At 36.3% G+C, this 23386-nt stretch overlaps 1 protein-coding gene across 1 annotated transcript in view; it reads left to right on the top strand.

Annotated features, from left to right (window-relative positions):
* The window catches only part of ADSS2 (adenylosuccinate synthase 2), a 40229-nt gene extending 17780 nt beyond the window's left edge, over positions 1 to 22449 (top strand). Inside the window, exons 5-13 of the mRNA XM_027122414.1 lie at positions 7214 to 7280; positions 7525 to 7632; positions 8643 to 8724; positions 11860 to 11986; positions 13263 to 13417; positions 14556 to 14680; positions 15955 to 16052; positions 19739 to 19888; positions 21302 to 22449. Coding sequence (XP_026978215.1) covers positions 7214 to 7280; positions 7525 to 7632; positions 8643 to 8724; positions 11860 to 11986; positions 13263 to 13417; positions 14556 to 14680; positions 15955 to 16052; positions 19739 to 19888; positions 21302 to 21354 — 965 coding nt within the window. The 3' untranslated portion in view covers positions 21355 to 22449. The remainder of the gene's footprint in view (positions 1 to 7213; positions 7281 to 7524; positions 7633 to 8642; positions 8725 to 11859; positions 11987 to 13262; positions 13418 to 14555; positions 14681 to 15954; positions 16053 to 19738; positions 19889 to 21301) is intronic.
* Positions 22450 to 23386: the final 937 nt, after the last annotated feature.

Below are 23386 nucleotides of genomic sequence, written 5' to 3' on the forward strand. Positions count from 1 at the left end.
TTATGAGGAAGGAGGTTATAAATCTGTCATGTTTGTTGGCCATTTTAAGCTTCTGATTAAAAAAGAGAATCATACTCAGCCTGTCACCTATATAGTTTAAAATATTTTTTGGTTATTACCTTAGTACTTTTAAACTTTTACATATCATCACTATAGGGCTGTAATATAGGAAGCAATATTGTATTATTTTTCTTACTGACAGTCTCTTAGGTATATAATGAAAATTATATTTTTGTGCATTACTTTTGTAGTGTTTTTTTGGCCTCTCCCGTTGCGGAGCACAGGCTCCGGACGCGCAGGCCCAGTGGCCATGGCTCACGGGCCCAGCCGCTCCGCGGCATGTGGGATCTTCCTGGACCGGGGCACGAACCCGTGTTCCCTGCATCCGCAGGTGTGGACTCTCAACAACTGCGCCACCAGGGAAGCCCTCTTTTGTAGTGTTTTTTATCTGCTTACACTCACTAATCATTAACCTTATATATATTTTATTTTGTTAACATGAGTCATCTTTAACTTTCTAGTTTTTATGTATGGCCTTTTGGTATTCATTGCCTCTGTCTTGTGAATAAATGATGAAAGCTGCTACTTATCTTCAGAACTTTGTAATGGTCCTCTGTCATCTGCTATGTGAAATTCAATATCAGAATACCACAATTTAGGATTGCAAAATAGGATAATACCTAGTATGTACTCTTTGAGTAGCTTATAACATTAATGCACATAATCAGGTAAGTAGTTCGGCCATGTGTAGATGTAAATATATGCTGATGGATATCAATCTGTTGAAAAGAACATGGTGTTAAGAGAGATACCTGTGTTCCTGCCTGGATTCTCCACCTTTTTTCATTATAAATGCTTTGGGTCTGTCACTTGACAGTTTGCATTCTTGAACGTAGCACAGTGGTTAAGCAAGTTACTTAATTCCTTTAGAGTACAAAAACCAAAGAAAATACTAATACAAAGGGGTCAAAGGACCAGAATAATAGGAAAGTAATGTGGTTTAAATTATAACAAATGTGAATTTTTAAATTTTAAAATGTATTATATTTATTTAATAATGGTTTTTCCTTTTCCATAAATTGATATTCTTAAAGGAAAGTATTTCTTAGAGGAGAAGTAGTTAGAGGAGAACTGAGCCCAGAGAGGATAGCTCTGACTAAAATTTAGATATTAGTAGTAATATGTATAATAATATATGTATTCTTTAAAACATGTGTTATTAAAATGTCTATAAGAAACATGTATTTTTAGTACAGTCAATTCTGAAATGGTGAAAAGAAGTAAATAATGTTATCAAAAAATCAAATCAAACTAACTAGAAAATTGCTGAGAATCATTGCTATGTAACCACTTCACATTTTTGCTTCAGGGACTCTCTTACCATAGGACTGAAAGGACAGTTCTCTAAGTGCCATGGTAATTATGGCATTAGAACTCTCATTTCAGTACTGAGCACAAAACCTAGTCTGGTACATAGATGCTTAAAAATATTAATTCTTTCCAAGGATTTTAAAAATTTCTCATAAAATCCTGAGATTGTCAGTACAAAGTATGATGGGTGATACGGAGTATAGTATAATACAATTACAGGTTTTAGAATTTTAGGGATCTGGATCCAAATGTTGTGTTTGTGTCCTCTGGCAAGTTATTTGTCTTCCAGGCATTAGTCCCCTCATCGGTAACAATGCCTCACACAAGGCTGTGCCCATGTGGGAAAGAGTTTTAGCTGTTTTATTCATAAATATGCCCAGCACCTAACTTAGGTGCCCTACCCCCTTGGCCAAGATGTACTACTTTTTCATCTGGAGGCATACTGTCCTGTAGTTTTTTAGTTTTAGTGCCTTCATTTTTCTGAAAGAATACATGTAGGGTTGGTATTATTTCCTTTTAAATGTTGGCTAGAATCTCTGAGGGGATGTTTTTAGTTATAAATTCCACTTCTTTAACAGATATGGAGAGATTCAGGTTTTTCTGTTTCTTTTTGTGTCAGTTTTGGTAATTTATGTTTTTTCAAGGACTGTATTCATTTCATCCAACTTGTCAAATTACTGGCATAAGGTTTTTAATGTTTGTATATTATCCTTTTAATTTCTGTAGTTTGCAGTGATGTCCTTTCTTTTATTCCTGGTATTGGTAATTTGTATCTTCTCTCATTTTCTCTTGATCAGTCTAACTAGAGCTTTCTCCATTTTATTGATTTTGAGTTTTTTCCCCAAAGAATAAGCATTTGATTATGTTTATTTTCTATTTCATTGGTTTCAGCTCTTTATTAGTCCATTCTTTCTACTTTCTTTGGGTTTAATTTGCTCTCTTTTTTTTTTTTTAGCCTCTTTAGAAGCTTATTAGATTATTTATTTTAGACTTTTTTTAATATAAGCATTTAAAGTTATACATGTCTCTCTAACACTATTTTAATTGCATTTCCAAACACTGACATTTTGTATGTTTATTTCCATTCAGTTGAAAATACTTTGTAATTTTTTTGTGATTTCCATTTAATCCATGAGTTAAATATGATGCTTATGTTTCTAAATATTGGAAGATTATCCTGATTTCTCTCTATTATTTATTTCTAATTTAACTTTGTTGTAGACAGAATATACTCTGTACAATCTTAGCCTTTTAAAATTTGTTGAGATTTGTTTTATGACCCATTATGTGGCCTGTTTTGATTAAGGTTCTACATGCATTTAGAATATGTGCTCTGTTCTTGTTGAGTAGTGTTCTTTAAATGTCAATTAAATCAAATTGGAAGATAGCATCGTTCAGATCTTCTGTATCCTAAGTGATTTTCTATTTACTTGCTCTGTCAGCTTCTGAGAGAGAGGCATGTTAAAAACCTCCAACAATAATTGTGGATTTGTCTATTAATTTCTTTTCAACTCTGTAAGTTTTTGCTTTGTGTGCTTTGAAGCTGTTAGGTGCATGTGTATTTAAAATTATGTTTTTTGATGAATTAGCTCTTTCGTCATTATGAAATGTCCTCTTTATTTATGGTGATATTTCTTATACTGAAGTCTACTTTGATATTAATATAGCCACTAGAGCTTTCTTAAGATTAGTGTATCTTTTTCCATCCTCTAATGATCTTTAATCTATTTATATCTTTATATTTATGGCTCATTTATTGTCGACAAGATGTATTTGGGCCTTGCTATTTATTCATTGTGACAATGTGCCTTTTAATTGGAATGTTTTGACCATTTACTTCTAGTACAGCTAATTAGCAGTATGGTTGAATTTATATCTGCCCATTGTTTTCTATTTGTTTTTTTTCTTCTTTCCTGATTTCTTTGGGATTTGATATTTTAAATATTATCTCCACTATTAGCTTATGAGCTATACCTCTTGTTTTATGAATTTTGGAAGTTGCTCTGGGGTTTATAGTGTGCATCTTTAAATTTCTCATGATCTACCTTAAAATAATGTAACATTTAACCTAAGGTCCTTACAACAAAATGCTTGCATTTCCTTGTAAAGTCCTTTGTGTTATTATTGTCATACATTTCATGTCTACACTGTTATAAACTCCACAATACATTGCTAATATTTTTGTAACAATCAATTTTCCTTTAAAGAAATTTAAAAATGACTAAGTTGTTGGCCAATTCTTTACATTAGCATACTTAAGCAAGTATGCAAAGAACTATGTTGCATCATAATTGTGCCCCTTCCCATTGAATCTCATAACAAAATTTTAATATAAGAGATGTTTATTGAGGAAAAGAGACCTGAGAAATGACTGAGAGTTTAAAATTTTTTTAAGCATTTGAAATCCAAGGTTTGCTGGGTGTCTGTCCTTTGATTCAACAGCTGTTGGAAGCCTACTCTATGTCAGGTGTGGTGTTGGGCACTGAGGATTCAGCAGTAGAAAAGATAAAAGTCCCTTAATGGAGCTATAGTAGGGAGCACAGGTATGTAATGTACCATGGTATATAGTGATACGTTCTGAGGAGAAAAAGTAAATCAGAGAAAGGAGACCGGTAGTGTCAGGCATTTGGAGGAGGTGGGTGGGGAACTATAATTTTAGATAAAGTGGCCAGGGAGGTTTCACTGAGAAGATGACATTTGAGTAAGAACCTGAAGGAGATGCAAGATGAATAAGGTCTAGAGATATGCTGTACAATCTTGAGGTTATAGATTACAATACTGTATTGTGACTTAAAGTGGTCATATTAAAAGAAAAAAAAAAACTTAAAAAAAAAAAGACCTGAGAAGGTGTGAGAAGCAAGCGAAGTGGATATTACATGTCCTGAGGCTCACACTGGACACTTTAATGCAGTATAAAAATAGTGTTAATAAAACTTAACTCTGATAATTAAAAAATAATAAGATGGTGTTAATAAAACTTAATTACTGAAGGTACACAATTATCTTTAATTAAAAAAATTAGACTGAATCCCCAAGGTGGCATTTTGTATTTTCAGTATCTAGGCTGTAGAGAATGGAAGAGATATTCAAGCAACTTTAGACAAAGACTGTTCTTTCAAAAACAGTAGTTGTGGTGGTATTAAGGCTCCACGCCATGATGAAGCTTCATGAAAGTGATGATTCTGATTGTACTCTTAGCTTCCTGGAACCTAGAAAAACCTAAGAAAATATTAGCTCTACGGCAAGGTACTTGGCTCACCTGCTTTCCAACAACTATTTGTGATTTGCCAGTTGCCTCTGTAACTTCTTTGAACATAAAAAATAAAACATGCTGAAATGCAAATACTTTTTTATTCAAAAGAAGTGGCGTACTCCAAGGTCTCAATCTTGTCCTAAATGATTTGCAAAGTCTGAGTTTAGTGAAACAGCTCTTAAGAACTATTCTGGCCTCTCAAACGTAGATGAGAAAGGCTAGGCTGGGCACCAAAATAGGAACATCGTGATGAACTAATCGTTATAGTATATAATAGCGATCTATTGGCCAAGGTTTAGAATCCATGTCATAGAAAAAAGTAAACATTTTAACATACCGCGTAATATAGAAGGTGCGGCACAAATGGTATACACATATTTTACTCCTTTAATCAGCATGTACCTTATTATACAGAGCCTTCTAGTACCTGAAAAGGGTACTCTGTTAACCAAGGAGGTGAAAGACCTGTACACTGAAAACTATAAGACAGTGATGAAAGATATTGAAGAAGAAACCAATAAATGGAAAGATATTCCATGCTTATGGATTGGAAGGATTAATGCTGTTAAAATGTTCGTACAACCCAAAGCACTGTACAGATTCAGTGCATTTGGAATTCAGTGTGTTCAGTTACATTGGAATTCAGTGCAATTCCAATGGCATTTTCCACAGAAATAGAACAAACAATTGTGAAGTTTTTGTGGAACCACAGAAGACCCAAAATAGCCAAAGCAATCTTGAGAAAGAATAAAGCTGCAGGCATTATGCTTCCTGATTTCAAATTATGTTACAAAGCTATAGTCATTTAAAAAACAGTATGGCTTTGGCATAAAAACAGACACACAGATCAATGGAATGGAATAAGGGGCTCCAAAATAAACTCACACATATGTATTCAATTAATTTACAACAAAGGAGCCAAGAATATACAATGGGGAAGGGACAGTCTTTTCAATAAATGGTGTTGGGAGAATTAGAGTGCTACATGCGAAAGAATGAAACTGGACCGCTATCTTAGGCTATACACGAAAACTAACTCAAAATAAGATTAAAGACTTGAACCTAAGACCTGAAACCATAAAACTCCTAGAAGAAAACATAGATGGTAAACTCCAAAACACTGGTCTTCGTAATGATTTTTTTTATTTAACACTGAAAGCAAAGGCAACAAAAGCAAAAATAATCAAATGGGATTACATCAAACTAAAAAACTTGTACAGCAAGGGAAACCATCAACAATATGAAAAGGCAAGCTACAGAAAGGCGAAATAGTTGCAAATCATATATCTGATAAGGGGTTAATATCTAAAATATTATAAAGAACTCATACAACACAAGAGAAAAAAAAACAATTTAAAAAAGGACAGGAACTGAACATACATTTTTCCACGGAAGACATTAAAGATCACCAACAGGTACATGAAGAGGTGCTCAACATCACTAATCGTTAGGAAAGTACAAATCAAAATCACAATGAGGTAATCACACTTGTCAGAATGTCATCAAAAAGACAAGAGATATGGGCTTCCCTGGTGGCGCAGTGGTTGAGAGTCCACCTGCCGATGCAGGGAACACGGGTTCGTGCCCCAGTCCGGGAAAATCCCACATGCTGCGGAGCTGCTGGGCCCGTGAGCCATGGACGCTGAGCCTGCACATCCAAAGCCTGTGCTCCGCAACGGGAGAGGCCACAACAGTGAGAGGCCCGCGTACCGCAAAAAAAAAAAAAAAAAAAAGACGAGATAACAAGTGTTGGTGAGGATGTGGAGAAAAGGAAACCCTTGTGCACTGTTGGTGGGAATGTAAATTCGTGTAGTCTCGGGGAAAACAGTACAGAGAGGGAAGGGGAGAAGAAGAGGGAGAGAGAAGAGAGAGAAGGCATAGAGGCGTATTCAGACAGGAAAAACATATGCCTTGGAGCCAAGGACTTAAAAGAATGCCTATATGATGGTATGGGAGGGCAGAAAGGGGGCAGAGCATAGTGTAAGATGAAAGGGCAGACTATTCAAGGAGCACATGTAAAATAGTTTTGTCTTTTCCTTTTAAGCATTAGAAAGATACTGAGTTTTAAAGACAACAGTGGTGATATATCTGTGTTGGAAAGATGACTGTGGCTGCATTAAAAGGTAGGAATTAGAGGTGTCCAAGAGTGGAAATAGGTACACTCATTAGGAGGCTACAGCTTTAGTGAGAGGTGATGGAAGCTTGGGACCAGTGAGGAAGAGGGAGATAATTAACATAATCCCTAGATTTCTGGAGTCCAGAACTTCAAGAGGATATCTTAGTAAACTGAGCTTTATAGAATTGTAGGGTAGGGTACTCCAGAATCACTCTCTTAAGGACTCATTTCTAAAAATAGAATAGATTGCAATATATGGGAATGAATGATCAGGCATACTTTCATATTAATATACCAGTTAGCATTATAATCTTCACTCCCACCATTATTGTTGCTTTTTAAAATGTATCCATTCAATTTGTCATAAAGAAATTAGGCTTAAGGAATTTATAACTTCAGTAATTTAAAATGCAGTATATGTTGCTTTCCTGTATTTTGTCTCAACAACAACTGATTTTGTTTTTCCCCCTCAGTATTTGATTTTCATCAAGCGGCTGATGGTATCCAGGAACAACAGAGACAAGAACAAGCAGGAAAAAAGTATGTTTTTGTGTGTGTGTGTGTATGTGCAGTTTAAGCATATCTAGTCTTTTTTGTTTAAATTCTAGGCCAGAAGTTTAAGAAAAATAACTATTAGGATATCCTTTTTAGATTTCAGAGAAAATAAGACTGTGAAAATAAACTTAAAGGAAATAGCATAAAAATTTCATTCTTTGTGTTGATTTGACCATAAGAACTGCATCTTTCTTTTCTAACTCAGAGCTTGTTTTGATTTATTTTAAAGTTTGGGTACCACAAAAAAGGGCATTGGCCCAGTTTATTCTTCCAAAGCTGCTCGGAGTGGACTCAGGATGTGTGATCTTGTTTCTGACTTTGATGGCTTCTCTGAGAGGTAACTACCTTGTATTTCAAAATGGAAAGAGCAAATGGATTTTTAAAACCCAATATGCAAATTGATAAAAATCAGTATTCTAGTTGAGTAGTGGTAGTTGGCTTTTTTGTTTCATTTGAAATATTAAAGTTTTTTTATTACATTTGAATTGGTCCTTAATTTGAAATTAACTTCACGAAAACAACATGATGTTGATATCATATCAGTACCACAAAAAGACAAAGCCAAAATTATATTTAAGGATTGGAGTTTGGAATGTTTTAATGAGAAATAGAGATGCTTCCAGGAGGATGTGGCAGTGCTGTGGTGGGGTCACCACAGCCTAGGGTCCTCGGATTTTCAGGTCCAAAGACTCTGTTGTGTCCTCCCACCGGGAAATAATTAGGCTCTCAGGTACTGGTGAACTATTGCGTATCAAGCTCACCTTGAAAAATAGAAATGCCCCATTGACACTTAATCTCTGTAGAAAAAATCTCCGTGGGAAACCTGATAATCATCCGAAAACTGTATGGTGACTCAGTGATGAGGCGTTAGTTGGTCACATCTAATAACAGATGGCATCAGAGATCACTCGCTGTATCCATTTTCAGTCAGCAGTTTGTCTGTCTGCACTGTTGGGACACCTCCACTAAGAATATTGGAGACAAATTGCTAATGCCTGCCTCTGTCTCTCTTAAAAGCGTCATTTTAGACCGTCCCCTTTTGTCTTTCATGCAGTACAATATAGTTAATTCGATTTAAGTCTTGTGGTTACAGATTTCAGTCATTCCCTCCTCCTCCCACCCCTCACCTTAATTATATTGTTGATATCCCTATCAGTAAAAAATATTTTGAGTGTATCATTTATTCATATGACTGATCTTCTTTATTAGATTCTATTTCTCAGAGTGTAACTTCAGTTTGGGGATTGTTACTAAGACCACTTATCTCCAGAAACCATTTGAATCAAATGAAATTATTCAGAATATTTTTAAACAGAGCTGAGGTCTTGATTTATCTGTAATTTTCAGGTTCAAAGTTTTGGCTAACCAGTACAAATCTATATACCCCACGCTGGAAATAGACATTGAAGGTGAATTACAAAAACTCAAGGTAATGCTTTCTGACATTTATAATGTCCTTTTTAAAACTCGTTTGCCAAATTGGCATCTAGATCTTTCATTCATTCAGTCTTTGTATTAGGAACTGAAAATATAAGGTTGAAGAACATGTGGTTAATAAGTGCCACACAGATATGTATAAAGTATTATAGGTAAGAAATGGTGAAGTGAATTTGTAATTTTAAGTCTAAAAGCATATAGCCTAAAAGCATGTGGCATGTTTGAGTAACTTTACATGATGTAGCTTAAACAAAATATTGAGTGGGGAGCAGGGAGCAAGAATAAAGTACCTGAAAATAAAATTAGACAAGTAGGGAGCAAATCATAGATCTTATGCTGGCCTTATATGCAGTGATAGGGAGTTTAGCTATTGAATAATTTTTGAGCAGAAAAAAAGACTAGCTTTGTATCATATAAAAATCACTCATAGGAATTTGGGGGATAGATCAACAAAGGGACAAGTAAGAGATGATAACTTTTAAAACTAACCAGCCGATTTAGGACTGTTACCCCATAGGGTCAATTTCTTTAGCACTGTACTCTTAAGAGACAAGTAAGGTAACTGGCCAAAGATTAGGCCCACAGTTGGTGCCTGAGTTAGCCAGTAGTCAAGTTGCCTATCCTCTCCACCCTTCCATTCTTCCAAAATCTTTGGTGAGTTTCAAGCTGCTTCTCATGTGTCTGATTGTCTCTCTTAAATAAGTATGACATCAGTTCCAGAACTGAATAGGAATTTACATACCTGATATGTCATTTTAGAATTGTTGCAGGCCTTAGGTCTAGCCACTCACTGAATTTCTAAAAAAAAAATGACCTCCAAGGAACATTATAAATGTTAAGTATTTGGATTTCAGTGTATGGATTGTTGCTTGGAATAGACTGCCATTTTATTTTCATTCTGTCATGCAACAAATATTTTAAATTTATTACTAGCAACTTGGAAATATTTACGTGCTAAAGTATGGGTATATCTTTTCAATTATATTTTATACATGTTCTGAATGAAAGTAAAGTAGGTGAATAATAATGACCAGAATTAGGTAAAAAGATTCTTAATAGGTGATAAAAAATATTTCCCCCTTATCCTTGGTTTCACTTTTCATGGTTTCAGTTTCCCATGGTCAACTGCAAAACAACTCATAAGTTTTAAATTTGAGAATATCTGAGTAGTGTGATGAAATCTCTTGCTGTTCTGCTCCATCCTGCCCAAGATGTCAGTCATCCCTTTGTCCAATGCATCCCACCCATTAGTCACTTAGCAGCCATTTCACTTATCAGATTGACTGTCATAGTATCACAGTGCTTATATTCAAGTGACCCTTATTTTACTTACTAACGGCCCCAAAGCACAAGAGTTGTGATGCTGGCAATTTGGATACACCAAAGAGAAGCCATACAGTTTTTCCTTTAAGTGAAAAGGTGAAAGTTCTCAACTTAATCAGGAAAGAGAAAAAATCATATGCTGAGTTGGTAAGGTCTACAGTAAGAATGAATCTTCTTCTATCCATGAAATTGTGAAGAAGGAAGAAGAAATTTGTGCTAGTTTTGCTGTTGAACCTCAAACTGCAAAAGTATAACAATGCATGATAAGTGCCTAGGATGAAAAAGACATTAAATTTGTACAGTAAGATATTTTGAGGGAGAGAGAGGCCATATTTATATAACTTTTATTACAGTATATTGTCATACTTGTTCTATTTTATTATTGGGTATTGTTGTTAATCTCTTACTGTGCCTAATTTATAAATTAAACATTATCATAGGTATGTATGTATAGGAAAAAACACAGTGTATGCAGTTTGGTACTGTCTGTGGTTTCAGGCATCCCCTGGGAGTCTTGGAACCTATCCCCCTAGGATAAGGGGGGGACTACTATATGTTGAACCAAGACTTTAAGGAACAAGGGTTGTGATGAATGGTACGGTCATTTCAGGCATTAAAAAAAAGGACTAAAACAGGAAGAAGCATGAGATTGGGGACTAGAGCCAAGGGGGGAATTATATTTTCATCAATAGGTATACCATACTCAGGTGAGTTCATGAGTGGATCCTGGAATTTCCATACTAGTCTGGCTAAATATTTAAACATGGTTGAAACTAGATTTTATTGTAGTTATACTATAAGCTTTGGGGAAACTCTTGTTTATATTATATTTTTAATTGAATTCCTAAAATTAAGCAGTATTATTAATACTTTAAACGTGTTTTGAGAAAGTTTTTCATGTTTGTGTGTATGTTAGTATTTGATATTATCTACTAGTAATACTGCTAAGGTATTTTACTGTAATGGAATACAATGGGAAAAGAATAAAAGAATATTAGTAGTCAATTACTGATACTTACATGCTTGGCAGTGTCACTTGTGGCCTTCACCACATTTTGAGAAAAACCTTGATGCAGCTTATGGTTATATGGGCTATAACTTCTGCTTTTCTAATACCTACAAAATATAAAAGCATAATGTAATATATTCAGTTCTTGTTTATTTTCCTGAAAGCTGGTTTATGAAGTATGAGTACTTGGCTATTTGGAAGATTGTCATCATTATTTGCAGTGAGGTTAAAATAGAACCTTTGGGGCTTCCCTGGTGGCACAGTGGTTGAGAGTCCGCCTGCCGATGCAGGGGACACGGGTTCGTGCCCTGGTCTGGGAAGATCCCACGTGCCACGGAGTGGCTGGGCCCGTGAGCCATGGCCGCTGGGCCTGCGCGTCCGGAACCTGTGCTCCGCAATGGGAGAGGCCCGCGTACCGCAAAAAAAAAAAAAAAAAAATAGAACCTTTGAATTTCATTGTATCTCTACTTTTCTTGAAATAGTATCTCTTTTCTGGTTCTGGAGAATCAGCATGGCCTTATATGCAGTGATAGGGAGTTTAGCTATTGAATAATTTTTGAGCAGAAAAAAGACTAGCTTTGTATCATATAAAAATCACTCATAGGAATTTGGGGGATAGATCAACAAAGGGACAAAGCCAATCCAAATGTTGCATTAGGGTAAGCACCGTCACCAATCCCTTTCTACTTTGCATTGGTCAATTTTCACTGTCAAAGTCAGGTAATTTTTACTCGTATTGGTTTCATTGTAAATTTATTAGTATACGTTGAACTTGGTTTTTGTCTTTGTATATAGAGTTATATGGAAAGGATTAAACCAATGGTGAGAGATGGAGTTTATTTCCTATATGAGGCTCTACACGGACCACCAAAGAAAATCTTGGTAGAAGGTGCGAATGCAGCACTACTAGATATTGATTTTGGTAAGTGAGATATGACTTATGGGGAGCTTAACTGAGTCCTAAATTGCTTAAGATATAAATAATTAACGTTAGCATTAAAGGATTTTAAAATAAGGCTTTTTGCTTGTATATTCAGGAATGATGAAAGTTTGTCATCTTATGCTAACCCTTTTTTTAAAAAAGGAATATTTTGTGTTAAGTTCTGCAGTTCATTAGAAAAATGAAATCACTATTTGGGTCAGTGGGTTTGGGTTTTTATAAACTGTGATTTTTTTTTGTTGTTTGGTTTATGGTTCAATTCCAGACCTCATTTCCTTGGAACTGTAAAATGATTAGATGAATCCTTTGAAAGGACCTTTAATTCAGCCTTTTTTAAAAAATCAAAAGCTAATATACCTTGTTATTAAACATGCACATTCTAAGATCTATGGAAGTCTGTTTAATTGACTCCCTGGACGTGAGATTCTGAGTGGATTTAGAGCATTTCCTCCATCTTCAAAAAGTTAATGCTATCGTCTTCAAACTGCTGCCTTTCTTGGCCTAATTTGTTGGCCTTTTCATCTAAACATGATCTTTCAGGATAAATCTGGTTGTTCTCAGCTCTTACTGGCATTTCATTGGCTTTTGACTCCAAGTAAGCCAATTAAAGTGTATTTCTGTGTAGTAGATATGTATTTTTGATACCATAATATGCCTATCCAATCTGGAAAGAAAGCAGTGTCTAATTAGCATAGTGAATAGTTTAAGTATGAAGAGGATCTTGGGGCCAGGGTTTGGGGAGGGGGGGAAGTACACCACTCTTTGCTTACTCTTGTCATTTCTGGGATTATTCCCTGAAGACAGATAAAAAGGTCAGAAAATGCTGAATACCACAAAATTCTTAGTGTACTGTTGTCACTCCAGGTTGCTGGTGCACCTTAATATTTGTATCAGGGGAGTAAAATAAATTTGCTTTAAACTAACAGGAGAGTGTTAAAATATATATAAGTCTGCATAGTAGAATAACACCAGAGTTTTGGCATTAAATTATTTAGCAGTCTATTAGGTGAGTGCCTACCAGACAGAGCTGAGTAATTGCATGTACTCAAGGAGCCTCTCTAGTATAAGCACTACAGCTGTAGCTTAACCACCTATGTTTTTATCTCTCTACAGACAAAAGGAATCAGGAATAAAACATCGAGGCTTTGAAAGGGCGGTTACAGTTATATTCTCAAATACCTAGAATATACTCAAATGCAGAATTTTTAAAATAATGTCTATCATTTGTGTATATTTTACCATTTGTTTCTATTTTTAGGAACTTACCCTTTTGTAACCTCTTCGAACTGTACAGTTGGAGGTGTTTGTACTGGCTTGGGTATGCCCCCTCAAAATGTTGGAGAAGTGTATGGAGTTGTGAAAGCTTATACAACTAGAGTTGGTATTGGTGCCTTTCCTACAGAGCAAGACAATGTGAGCCTATTTCTCAGTAAATCTAATTTAGAAGTTTTAAAATAAAAAAATCATGCTTTTTTTTCCCTTAATGAATTATTGGCTTCTGTGCATTTCACTTAATTTGCAAGAGTAATCAGAGCAACATTAAAGAAAATTATATACACCTTTATTGTTAGTGGCAGCAGATTGACAACAGAAGGGGAGGGATTAGTGGGTGCTTAAAAGTAATTGTAATTGCAAGGCTAAGTGACAGGTGGGTTTATGAAGGGGATTAAGATGGTAGAGGAGAAAGAAGCTAAAAATAACAACTATCTTTCACCAAGAGCTTATTAGGAGTCAAGATTGAGGAGAATGATCTGCAGACATTGTCTAATCATAGCCAACACTTACTTGGTGGTGACTTCGGGCCAGGCACTGTTTAATTGCTGTAAACTTAGAAGCTCTTTGGGTCCTCACAGCAACTCTGGGAGCTGGGTGCTATTACCATCCCCATTCTACACATGGGGAAACTGAGGCATGGAGAGCTGAAGTAACTTGCCCAAGGCCACACAGATAGACAAGGCTGGAATTCAAACCTGACAGAGCAACCTATTAATTGTAATTATGTCAGAATACGTGAGGTAATGAAATGATGGCTTTAATCAGAAAGGTGTAAATTAAGGAACAGATAGATCATAGATGGGAAAATTAGGTTGTAGGGAGTGGCTGTAGCTTAGAACTTTGAGCATTGTTTTCAACCTCAGTTCTCTTTAAAAGGACATTGTGATAGCAACTACTAGGTGAGAGTTTGCCTTATGGTTTTCAGGAAAGTCATCAAACTAAAGTCCTTAGAACAAATTGACCTAACTTATCTATTTTAATAAATACTTACTAACAACTTAGTTTTTAATATGTAGCATTTAATGTAACATAACATAAAAAATGTTCTTGGTTTTAAAATAGTGGTAAAAAGTGAAGCCAAAAGTGGATCTATCTCAAATAATGCCTCCCTCACATAAAATCTATCATCTCTATGGAATTGTATCTTCAACTTACTTATTTTCTGAAAGATGCTTATCTCTAAGAAACTTTGACTTGTTATATGATCTTAAGTATAATTCTACTAGATTTAGAGCATTGCTATTCTAGTCCTAAGGTTTTATTTTCTGTTCCTTAGGAAATTGGAGAATTATTACAAACAAGGGGTAGAGAGTTTGGTGTAACTACTGGAAGGAAAAGACGGTGTGGCTGGTTGGACCTTGTTTTGCTCAAATATGCTCATATGATTAATGGATTTACTGCGTGAGTATTCTTAGAAACATTTATTTCGTAAATGACAATTCATGACCACAGGTTAAATTTTGTGGAGTGCACACTAGAGGTAGTGCACTAATAGAAAAATTTCACTCTTTAGACTCCAAATGAAATTGCAGTTCAGGGTAGAAGTGGACCAAGATATAGGGGAAGGGTACATAAGGAGAGGGACCCCAGGTTTTTTTCCTGGATATCCAAGGTTGGGAGAAAAGAATCGTGATACCCTTACATGCGTATAAGTATAGAGGGAAGTAAGACAGGCAGGTAGAAAGGTAGGTAGATAGATGGAGTAACATAGAGGGGAGGCAGTATAACAGTGGTTTAGTGGATGAGCTTGAGAGACGTCTGACTTCTGGATTCAAATCTCAGATCCATGCGTTATGCTGTGTGACTTTGGGCAAGTTGATCTTTCTGTGCCTTTTTCATCATCTTTAAAATCTAGATAATAGTACTATCTACTTCAAAAGGGTATTTTGAAAACTAGATGAGAGCATATAGCATGCTGCATGGCACACTAAAAATGTTCCGTAAAAGTTGTTATTAACACGTACACATAAGTAAGTGTAAAAATGTATTCGTTTGTATTAATTACACTTAATTTCTAGCAAATAACAGAATAAAGGATAAAAAAGTAATCTGTGGGCAAGAATCTCAAACCTAGTGTTTTATCTAATTTCTATAGATTTTCCTGTAAAACTCTGTTTTTCAGTCAGTTTGTTGGGAGATTTTGATGTATCATGAAGAGGTCCTTGATGTGGTTTCCTCACTCTCCTTTGACAATTTCTGACCAGAAGGGTGGAATTGATGGTAAGGAGAGTGAAGAAATGAGGATTGATAGCATATGTGTAAAGGTACATGTATCTTGTCATCCATGTGGAAGAGTCAGTTTTGCTGTGTCCCACAGCCGTAAGATGCATCCTTTACTCCAGGCAGCCCTCTGTGGATATGTGTTGGTTGATCCTGAGAAACTAAGCAAGAGGATGTGGATCTATCAAAGAGTGAAAATCTACTATAATTATTAGAAAAGTAACCCACTAGTAGATCAGTTAAGTCATTGTTTTTATTATGAGGAAAAATTACATCAGTATATTGCCCTGTAGTGTTTTATGTGTGGCATGCTTTAAAATATAATCCTAACCAGTTTTCAGAATTGCTTTGGAACTGTTAACTTTGTATGAATTTTCCTTTACTCCCTTATCAAGTTGGTTGTTAGGGCCTTTAAGAATTTGCTATTTTAACGTCACCTTTTCTTCCAAAATTAGGTTGGCACTTACCAAATTGGATATTTTGGACATGTTTACAGAAATCAAAGTTGGAGTTGCATACAAGTTAGATGGTGAAATTATACCTCATTTCCCAGGTACTCTTCTTTTTAGGCTGTGTATAAAGAGTATTATTAGGTGTATGTATTAGAGCAGTTCATAAAGCTCTTCTGTATAATTTATGATATATAGCTACAGACTTGATATGCCCTTTGTGAATAGTGCAAGTACATTCACTTACTAGCATTTGTCTCATAGCTGCTATGCATTTGGGTGCTGGGTCGCAGCAAGCATGTGCTCAAACTTAAAATAGGAAAGAAGAAACATGGTACCCCTGAGCCCAGTTATGCTGCTCCGGAATCTTATCGTCCCTATTTTGAAACTAACCTCTCTGTAGGCATTCCTCCCTTCCTTGAGAAATGTGAGACAGGAGAAAAGAGCCCTGCTTGTCAGGGTAAGCAGGCTCTTAATACATTAACCCACTATGTCCTTCAAGCCACAGGAATGATTTTTTTCTAACTTCTATTCTGTGTCTAAAGTGGACGGATGTAGGGAGATTTCCTACTTGAGGCAATGTGTTTTTTCAGGCGTATCTTTAGTTGTATGATTTCTTTATTTACTCAGGAAGTTCCATAAATGTTTCCAGCTTCCAGAAATAGAAACTGTTAAATTGTTTAGTCATCCTATAAGACTAGAAATATGTCAAATGAAGGAATATTGACTAGCTTAATGGAACTTGGTAAGCTGGTAGGTTTTGTGACCAGTCCTTGGGAATTGAGGAGAGCTGCAAGTTCTTAGAAACATGTTTAAAGTCATTATTTGTTAGCTAACATCTGGACCATCTCCAGTTTGGTTTCTCTTGACTATTCTTTTCCTTGATTGTGGATCACTGTTTCTGTGTCTAATGACTTTGGGTTGAATATTGGAAATTGTGGGTAATATGTTGTAGACACTTGGATTCTGTTGTCTTACTCTGAAGAGTATTGGTTCTTGTTTCAGGGGACAGCTAAATTACTGGCTGATCATCCTGAACCTTGTATAGTTTGGTTTTATGCTTTGTTAGTATAGTTATGTGGAAAGCCCAAGGTGTTTCCCAAATCTCTAAACTAGTGTGGTACAGTCTCCAAATTGTCTCCTCTGTGGATCTTGGCAGAGCTTGGTTTTAGGCTTTGTTGGGGTGTTGAGGGGGGAGTCTGTAGTAGATTTCCATCTAAAGTATGGTTTTTACTTTTAATGAACAGCGTTTCTGTTGTCTCAGCTGGATGCCAGGAGAGTTAACAAGGTATAAAGAGATCTCTCCAATCTGGCAGTGCTGGAGCTCCAGTGTACCCTGTTCCTTCCCTTTTACCAGCACTGCTTGACCTCTAGAATCTTTGTCCCACTCAACTGTGTGACAACTGCTATCTGGTAAGCCTCCCATGGTCCCATTCTTTGCATGTATGGTTGAACTTTAGCCACAGGACTTTCACACAGACTTTTGGGGGAGGTACCCTCTCTGTCTGTATAGCTCCCTCCTGTCTGACGCTTAACCTTGAGGATTCTAGCTACTTCAGCTTCCCTGAAATCTGATATCTGCCTTCTCAGGTCAGTGGGACCACCATTCTCTACTGACTCCAGGGTCCTGACTTTCATTGATCAGGAAATTGTCCTTAGGCAGAGAGTTGAGTAGTTTCGGGAATTGCTTACGAGTTTTCTTTCTCTCGGAAACCACAGTTTGTGCTGCTTATTGACCACTGCCTGGAAAGAGTTGTCGTATGTTTTGTCCAGTTTTACAGTTATTTATGCTGGAAAAGTTAGTCTAGAATCATGTACTCCATCATGGCTGAAGGAGAAGCCCCTCTGAGTCTTTTGATTCCTTCTTCTATCATCTATCACAAACAGTTCTGACTTAGTGTGGTTCATCACTTTCTCTAAGCGTCCAAGAACATTCCTAGCAGTATGTTTTCATCACGTTTGTATCGTGGATCATAGGAGAGAACTTCCATATCAATATACTCTCTTACTGAACTTTTTATCCCACCACTCTCAGGACCCCTTGATCCAGTACCTTGAGGATCCAGTTCCATACATACTTCTTTGGCTCCTACTGGTAAATCTTGGCTCAGTCCTGCAGATCCTTCAGAATGTAGTCCGTCTCCTCCTTTAGCAGGCCCCGTGCATCCTTGGCCAACTTACATTGTACCTATTGTTTGCTGGTCAGGAGGGGAGATAGAGGTAGGCCCTGACAGGGCCACAAGCTGCCTTGCAAGGCAGAGGCTTCTGCATCCTCCTCACGCAAAGGGAAGCCTTCGTCTTCAACAAAAGTAGTAGGCCATTCTGCAGGCCATCGGCGAACCTAGGGGTTCAACCGGATGTCTCATCCAAAGTCTTAGGGTCCCGCTTTTTTCTCAAACAGGATCTGGCCTTGTCACAGCAGATTTGCTGGATTTGAGAATTCAGCCTTCTCTGGAGCTCTGCTGTCTGTGTGACTAAGTCCTAAGCCCGATCCTCAGCTTTTCCTGCTCTCTGCTATAGGAGACGAGATTCTCTCTAGGTGTTTTCAGTAATCTTTCATTGTCTTTCTCCAGTTCATGAATGGCATTCACCTAGAGCCCTTCAATTCCGTTGTTCCATTGTGCTCATTTCTCAGCGCTTCAGGTATTGCGAGTGCTTTACTTCCTACCGTGGCATCCCAGTTCACCTCCCATGAAAGTTTTAACGGTTGCCCTACTATAACATGCCCAAGATTATCCATACTCTTCTGCCACTAGCAATCCTCCTTGCCAGCCATAGCCAATGATCCAGCTTCAAGGTCCCATTTTAGAGCCTTCTTCCTTATACCACTCCTGGCACCAACTGTCTTCCTTTCGGTTCCCTGGGAGACAGACTCTCTGATATAGAGATGTACATGTAGGTAGTTTGTTTGCAGGTGCTCTGAGCAATCTGTAAGGGAGTGAGAGAAGAAGCGGGATTAGGCAGAGGGAGAAGTTGAACTGCAGAGAAGTTCCATGAAAAGCCCTTAGCTGATCCCATAGGGGAGCTCTGGGGCTAGAATAGTTTTTCAGAGTGGTCCCTAATTAAGGTAAGTAGTCAGGTCCTTTGTATCCCCACACTGACAAGTCATTGGATACGGGCTGCTCCAGGGAGACAGCTGGGGAGATTCTGAACTGTGAGTTCTCAGCAGGCAGTACTCCCATAGCTGGGGAATGAGTGTCTGAATCCCAAAGAGGGAAATCTGGACAGTGTACCATAGCATCCACCACACTGTCTCTCGTCAAAGCAACTGTTCTTGTTTTAGCACCCTTTCGGTTTCTATTAGGGAATACAGAGAAACTGGTTAGGTGAGATAATGAAGAAAATTTCCAGCAAAGCCTGTGTATACCTTCACAAGAACAATAGATTTCCCAGGTGAGGGCAGATATGCAAACCTTTTCTGTGAGATTGCTGCCATTATACAGATCCACAATCCCTAATCCATAGTGTGGAAATCTAAAACGCTCTAAAAATTGAAAGTTGTGAATTTGGCACCAAAACTATTTGATGGCAAAACCTGACTTGAACTGATGTTATTAGAACTAATAATCTACCCACTTAGAGTGAATAATCCTGTTGCTGCAGAAATATGTTTGATTATAAAATACTAGATGGTGCACTGTTTTACCTCTCTAAATTCTGAAAAATTCTAAATTCCAAAACGTATCTGGCTCTAAGTATAAGAGATTGTGAACCTATGATATATCAAAAAGTTGTTTGACAATAGGCAGTGTACACCATGGACAAATATACTTATTCCTTTAACTTTCAGCAAACCAAGAAGTCTTAAATAAAGTTGAAGTTCAATATAAGACTCTCCCAGGATGGAACACAGACATATCAAATGCAAGGGCTTTTAAAGAACTACCTATTAATGCACAAAATTATGTTCGATTTATTGAAGATGAGCTTCAAATTCCAGGTAAATATAAATATTTTATGAAGAACTATCTTTTTCTACTTTTGACTTAACTGTCTACTTTTGAAATAGGATAAAAAACAGATTATTACTTTATAGAGTGCTCACGATTTACACAAATGCCCAGGAAAATATAAAATAATTTTATTCCCTAGAGTAAATATAATCATCTTTCTCTAATCCTTCATGTGCCTGAAGATAAGAGATTACCTCTCGCCCTTTTGACCCTGCTTTTAATTCTCTGTCAGTCTGTTTTTTACCCTCTGACACTGATTCTTATTCCTTTCTCCCTCTTAATAACAAATCCTTTTTGTCTTTACCACCACCAGAAATGGTTTTTGGTATTTTTCATTTCGGGTTAAGCCACCCTTGAGAGTTGGGGGATTTTCTTGACCAGATATTAGGAAATAATAGGTACATAAAATAGGAAATCCAATTTTAAAAAATATAAGAATAAAGAATAAAACTCTTTATTAAAAAACAAATGTAAGCTGGCCAAGGAGTTAGGCATAACCAAGTTATGGCTATGACTCATTATGTGAAATCTTTCTTTTAAAACATTGCTTTTTTCCTTTTTCCTTTTTTTTTACACTGTTAGAGATTTCAGAGACAAAAAGTGAAGTGAGTGGGAAGTATCCTCTGTATAAAAATCTGTTATGCACTTAATCTGATTTTGTATTGTTCGTTATATTTGTGGTTCATCTCCAAACATGAATCTTGTTTTTCCTTATTACTAGCTGTGTTTCCCAGCTTGAGATCAAATCTTGTAAGCATGTTTGCTCACTGCACTTAGTCAACATCTTTTGAAATATAAACAACAATGAATTTAACAATGACATCTGTAAAATGCCATAAAGGTTTACCCATGTGGTGCAGACAATTAGAGATTCCCCTAGACTGGTACAGTAGCCAAGTTCTCAGGCTGTGCAAGTGAAAACAGTATTCTTTTCCAGATATTTCTACTTTTTGTGAGATATGAAAGTTAGAGTGGTACTTCAGTGGCCTCTTAGTATCATCCATTTTTCAAAGATGCTTATCTTTTCTAGTTAATTAGGAACTTGATGAAAGGTTCTTTAATCAAGTTAGGTCTCTGATTAAAGAACCTTTAGGTTCTTTAGGTCTCTGCTGGTTTGGGCCAGTATTTTACTATACTAATCATTAGAAATTGAATAGTTGTAAATATTGTGCAATGAAAACAGGAAATGGTAAGGCAGACTACCCTGTGCTGAATGTTGACTGCACATTCTGTTTAGAAATTGGCATAATCTGCTAATAGAGAAAAAAAGATAGCAAAAGACACAGTGGGGAAAAATAAATGGTGACGTTGAGAAAAGTGTGGGATCTTTTAATCTCAAAGATTGAACATTGTAAATGAATTAATACTATTCTTATACCATTTTTTTTTTCCTCTCCCAGTTAAATGGATTGGTGTAGGTAAATCCAGAGAGTCTATGATTCAACTCTTTTAAGGATTTCCAGTGATGCAAGAAACACTCCTTGAGAGGGGGGGAAAGGACTTTGTTAAATATTTCATTTATGATCTACAAATTTCAAGAATAAAGACACTGAAGTGAGTTTTAAGCCCTACAGTTGTTTCCAGTCTTGTAAGATGGATGGCTGGTGTGGAGATGCACTTCGGCATTTTCTAGCGTCAGCTTCCTCAGCTGGCATAATTGCCGAATCATTTGTTGCTTCTGCTGCTCATGTTGCCACATTTTCTTTTAATGTTTAGTAATACTATGATCAATGTTGTTTGAAATCTAACAGAATTACTTTCAGTGTAGTTTTTCTTCATTATTGTTATTGTGTGTTCATAGGTTTTACCTCTATTGAATGGTAAGAACAATTAATGCAGTTTTGCACAAATATTTTTACATTCTGATCATTCAGTTCTGTCATTGTAATCTTCGTTGTTCAAAAAAAATAAGAGAGGAGTCCTGTAAACGTTTGTAATGCTATCAATTCTGTTTAAATTGTGAACTGTTTATTTTCTGCTGAGACCATTGCAAATTTGAGCTTTGGTGGTGGGAGGGGGTTATATTCATGGGTCCTTTAATTTGTACAGAACACAAAACTTATTTCTTTTCTCTCTGTAAATTATTTAACGCATTGAACATTTAGTTAAATGTTCAAAGAGAAAAAGTGTTCCCTAAAACAGCAGTTGTAATGTTAAAAAAAAAATTAGTCATTAAAAGATCTGTTGTGATATTTGGTGGATATTCTTCTTTAATTTCAGAGAATTCTGAAATGTATAGCTTTCTTTTTTTATCTTACCATTATTTATAAGTCAAGTGGATTGTATTTCAGCATCGTGCCTGCCAATATGCCTACAGAGTCATCTGTAAGTGTCCAAATGAACCCAAATTGTTGGTCATAATGTTGATCATGCCTTTATTTCTTCTTGAAAAAAAAAAAAAGAGGTGTTATTTTGACTATCTGGCTTAACATATTGTGTTGTAGATTATCCTTCAATGAATTATTTTAAATGTTTAAATTAGGTGCCACTTAAATTTATTTTATTATACCATCAATAGCTGATTAAAAAGAACCAACTATTTCTAGTATGTTTTGTGTATTGTATTTTTGTTCTGATGAGAGAAGTAATAGTAATACGACTAGTATATGTAAGAGTTTTATCTTTATAGTCTGTGGGGGTAAGGTGAGGAGAGATCAAAAACAGAATCTTTGAAAGGATCTAAATGTCTTTTATCTTCACTAGATATATTTTTATTAATAATTAGTTTTTAAAGTCCATTATCTTGGCTATAAGCATTGCATTATTGACACACATTTTTAGTAATGGTCCAGAAGCAAACGTAAAGAACCCTCTCTTCAAGTCAGGAGTGGTCTTGTTTTTGTACCAAAACAGTGGAACCTTCCTATTGATGTTGATACACATTTACATATTTTTGACCATTTTGAGTGATTCTCCTGTTTCTCTTTAAAAGTGAGCTGTTTGCTGATTAAACTGGTTGAGAGGATCTGTTCTTCAGATACAGTTCAGTCTTTGAAATCATAGACAACTGTATTAAAATAATCTTTGTTGAGCAAGTATATATGCCAGGTATTAGGTATGTGGGTGACAAGTACACAGTCTTTCTAAAGTTTATTGTAGTTAGGACAGCATGCTGAACACACATATGCCAGGATGGAAAAGAACCAGAGTGCTGTGAAGGAGAACCTAACCTAAATTTGGAAAAGGTCAGAGAAGGCCTTCAGTAGAAATAGCATTGAAACAGTCCAAAAGGATAAGTGGCCGAAGTACAAAGTAGTCCATATGCAAAGACCCAGAGGCTGGAAATAATTTGGAAAGTTTGAGCAACTGAACAAAATAAGTGAGGGACTGGTGAGGCTGCTGAGGCTAATGAGGTTGGCAAGAAAAACTGGGAGGACGGTGATGCCAAACACCCAAACCATGTTTTGTATGAAAGAAGAGGACTCTAGGCCAAAATGTGTACATATGCTTCAGGAGGCATAAGGAGAGCACGGAACAACCACTGG

This window comes from Aethalodelphis obliquidens, unplaced genomic scaffold, assembly GCF_003676395.1.
Source record: "Aethalodelphis obliquidens isolate GAN/ISIS:26980383/991018 unplaced genomic scaffold, ASM367639v1 scaffold24, whole genome shotgun sequence".
Taxonomy (NCBI): Eukaryota; Metazoa; Chordata; class Mammalia; order Artiodactyla; family Delphinidae; genus Aethalodelphis; species Aethalodelphis obliquidens.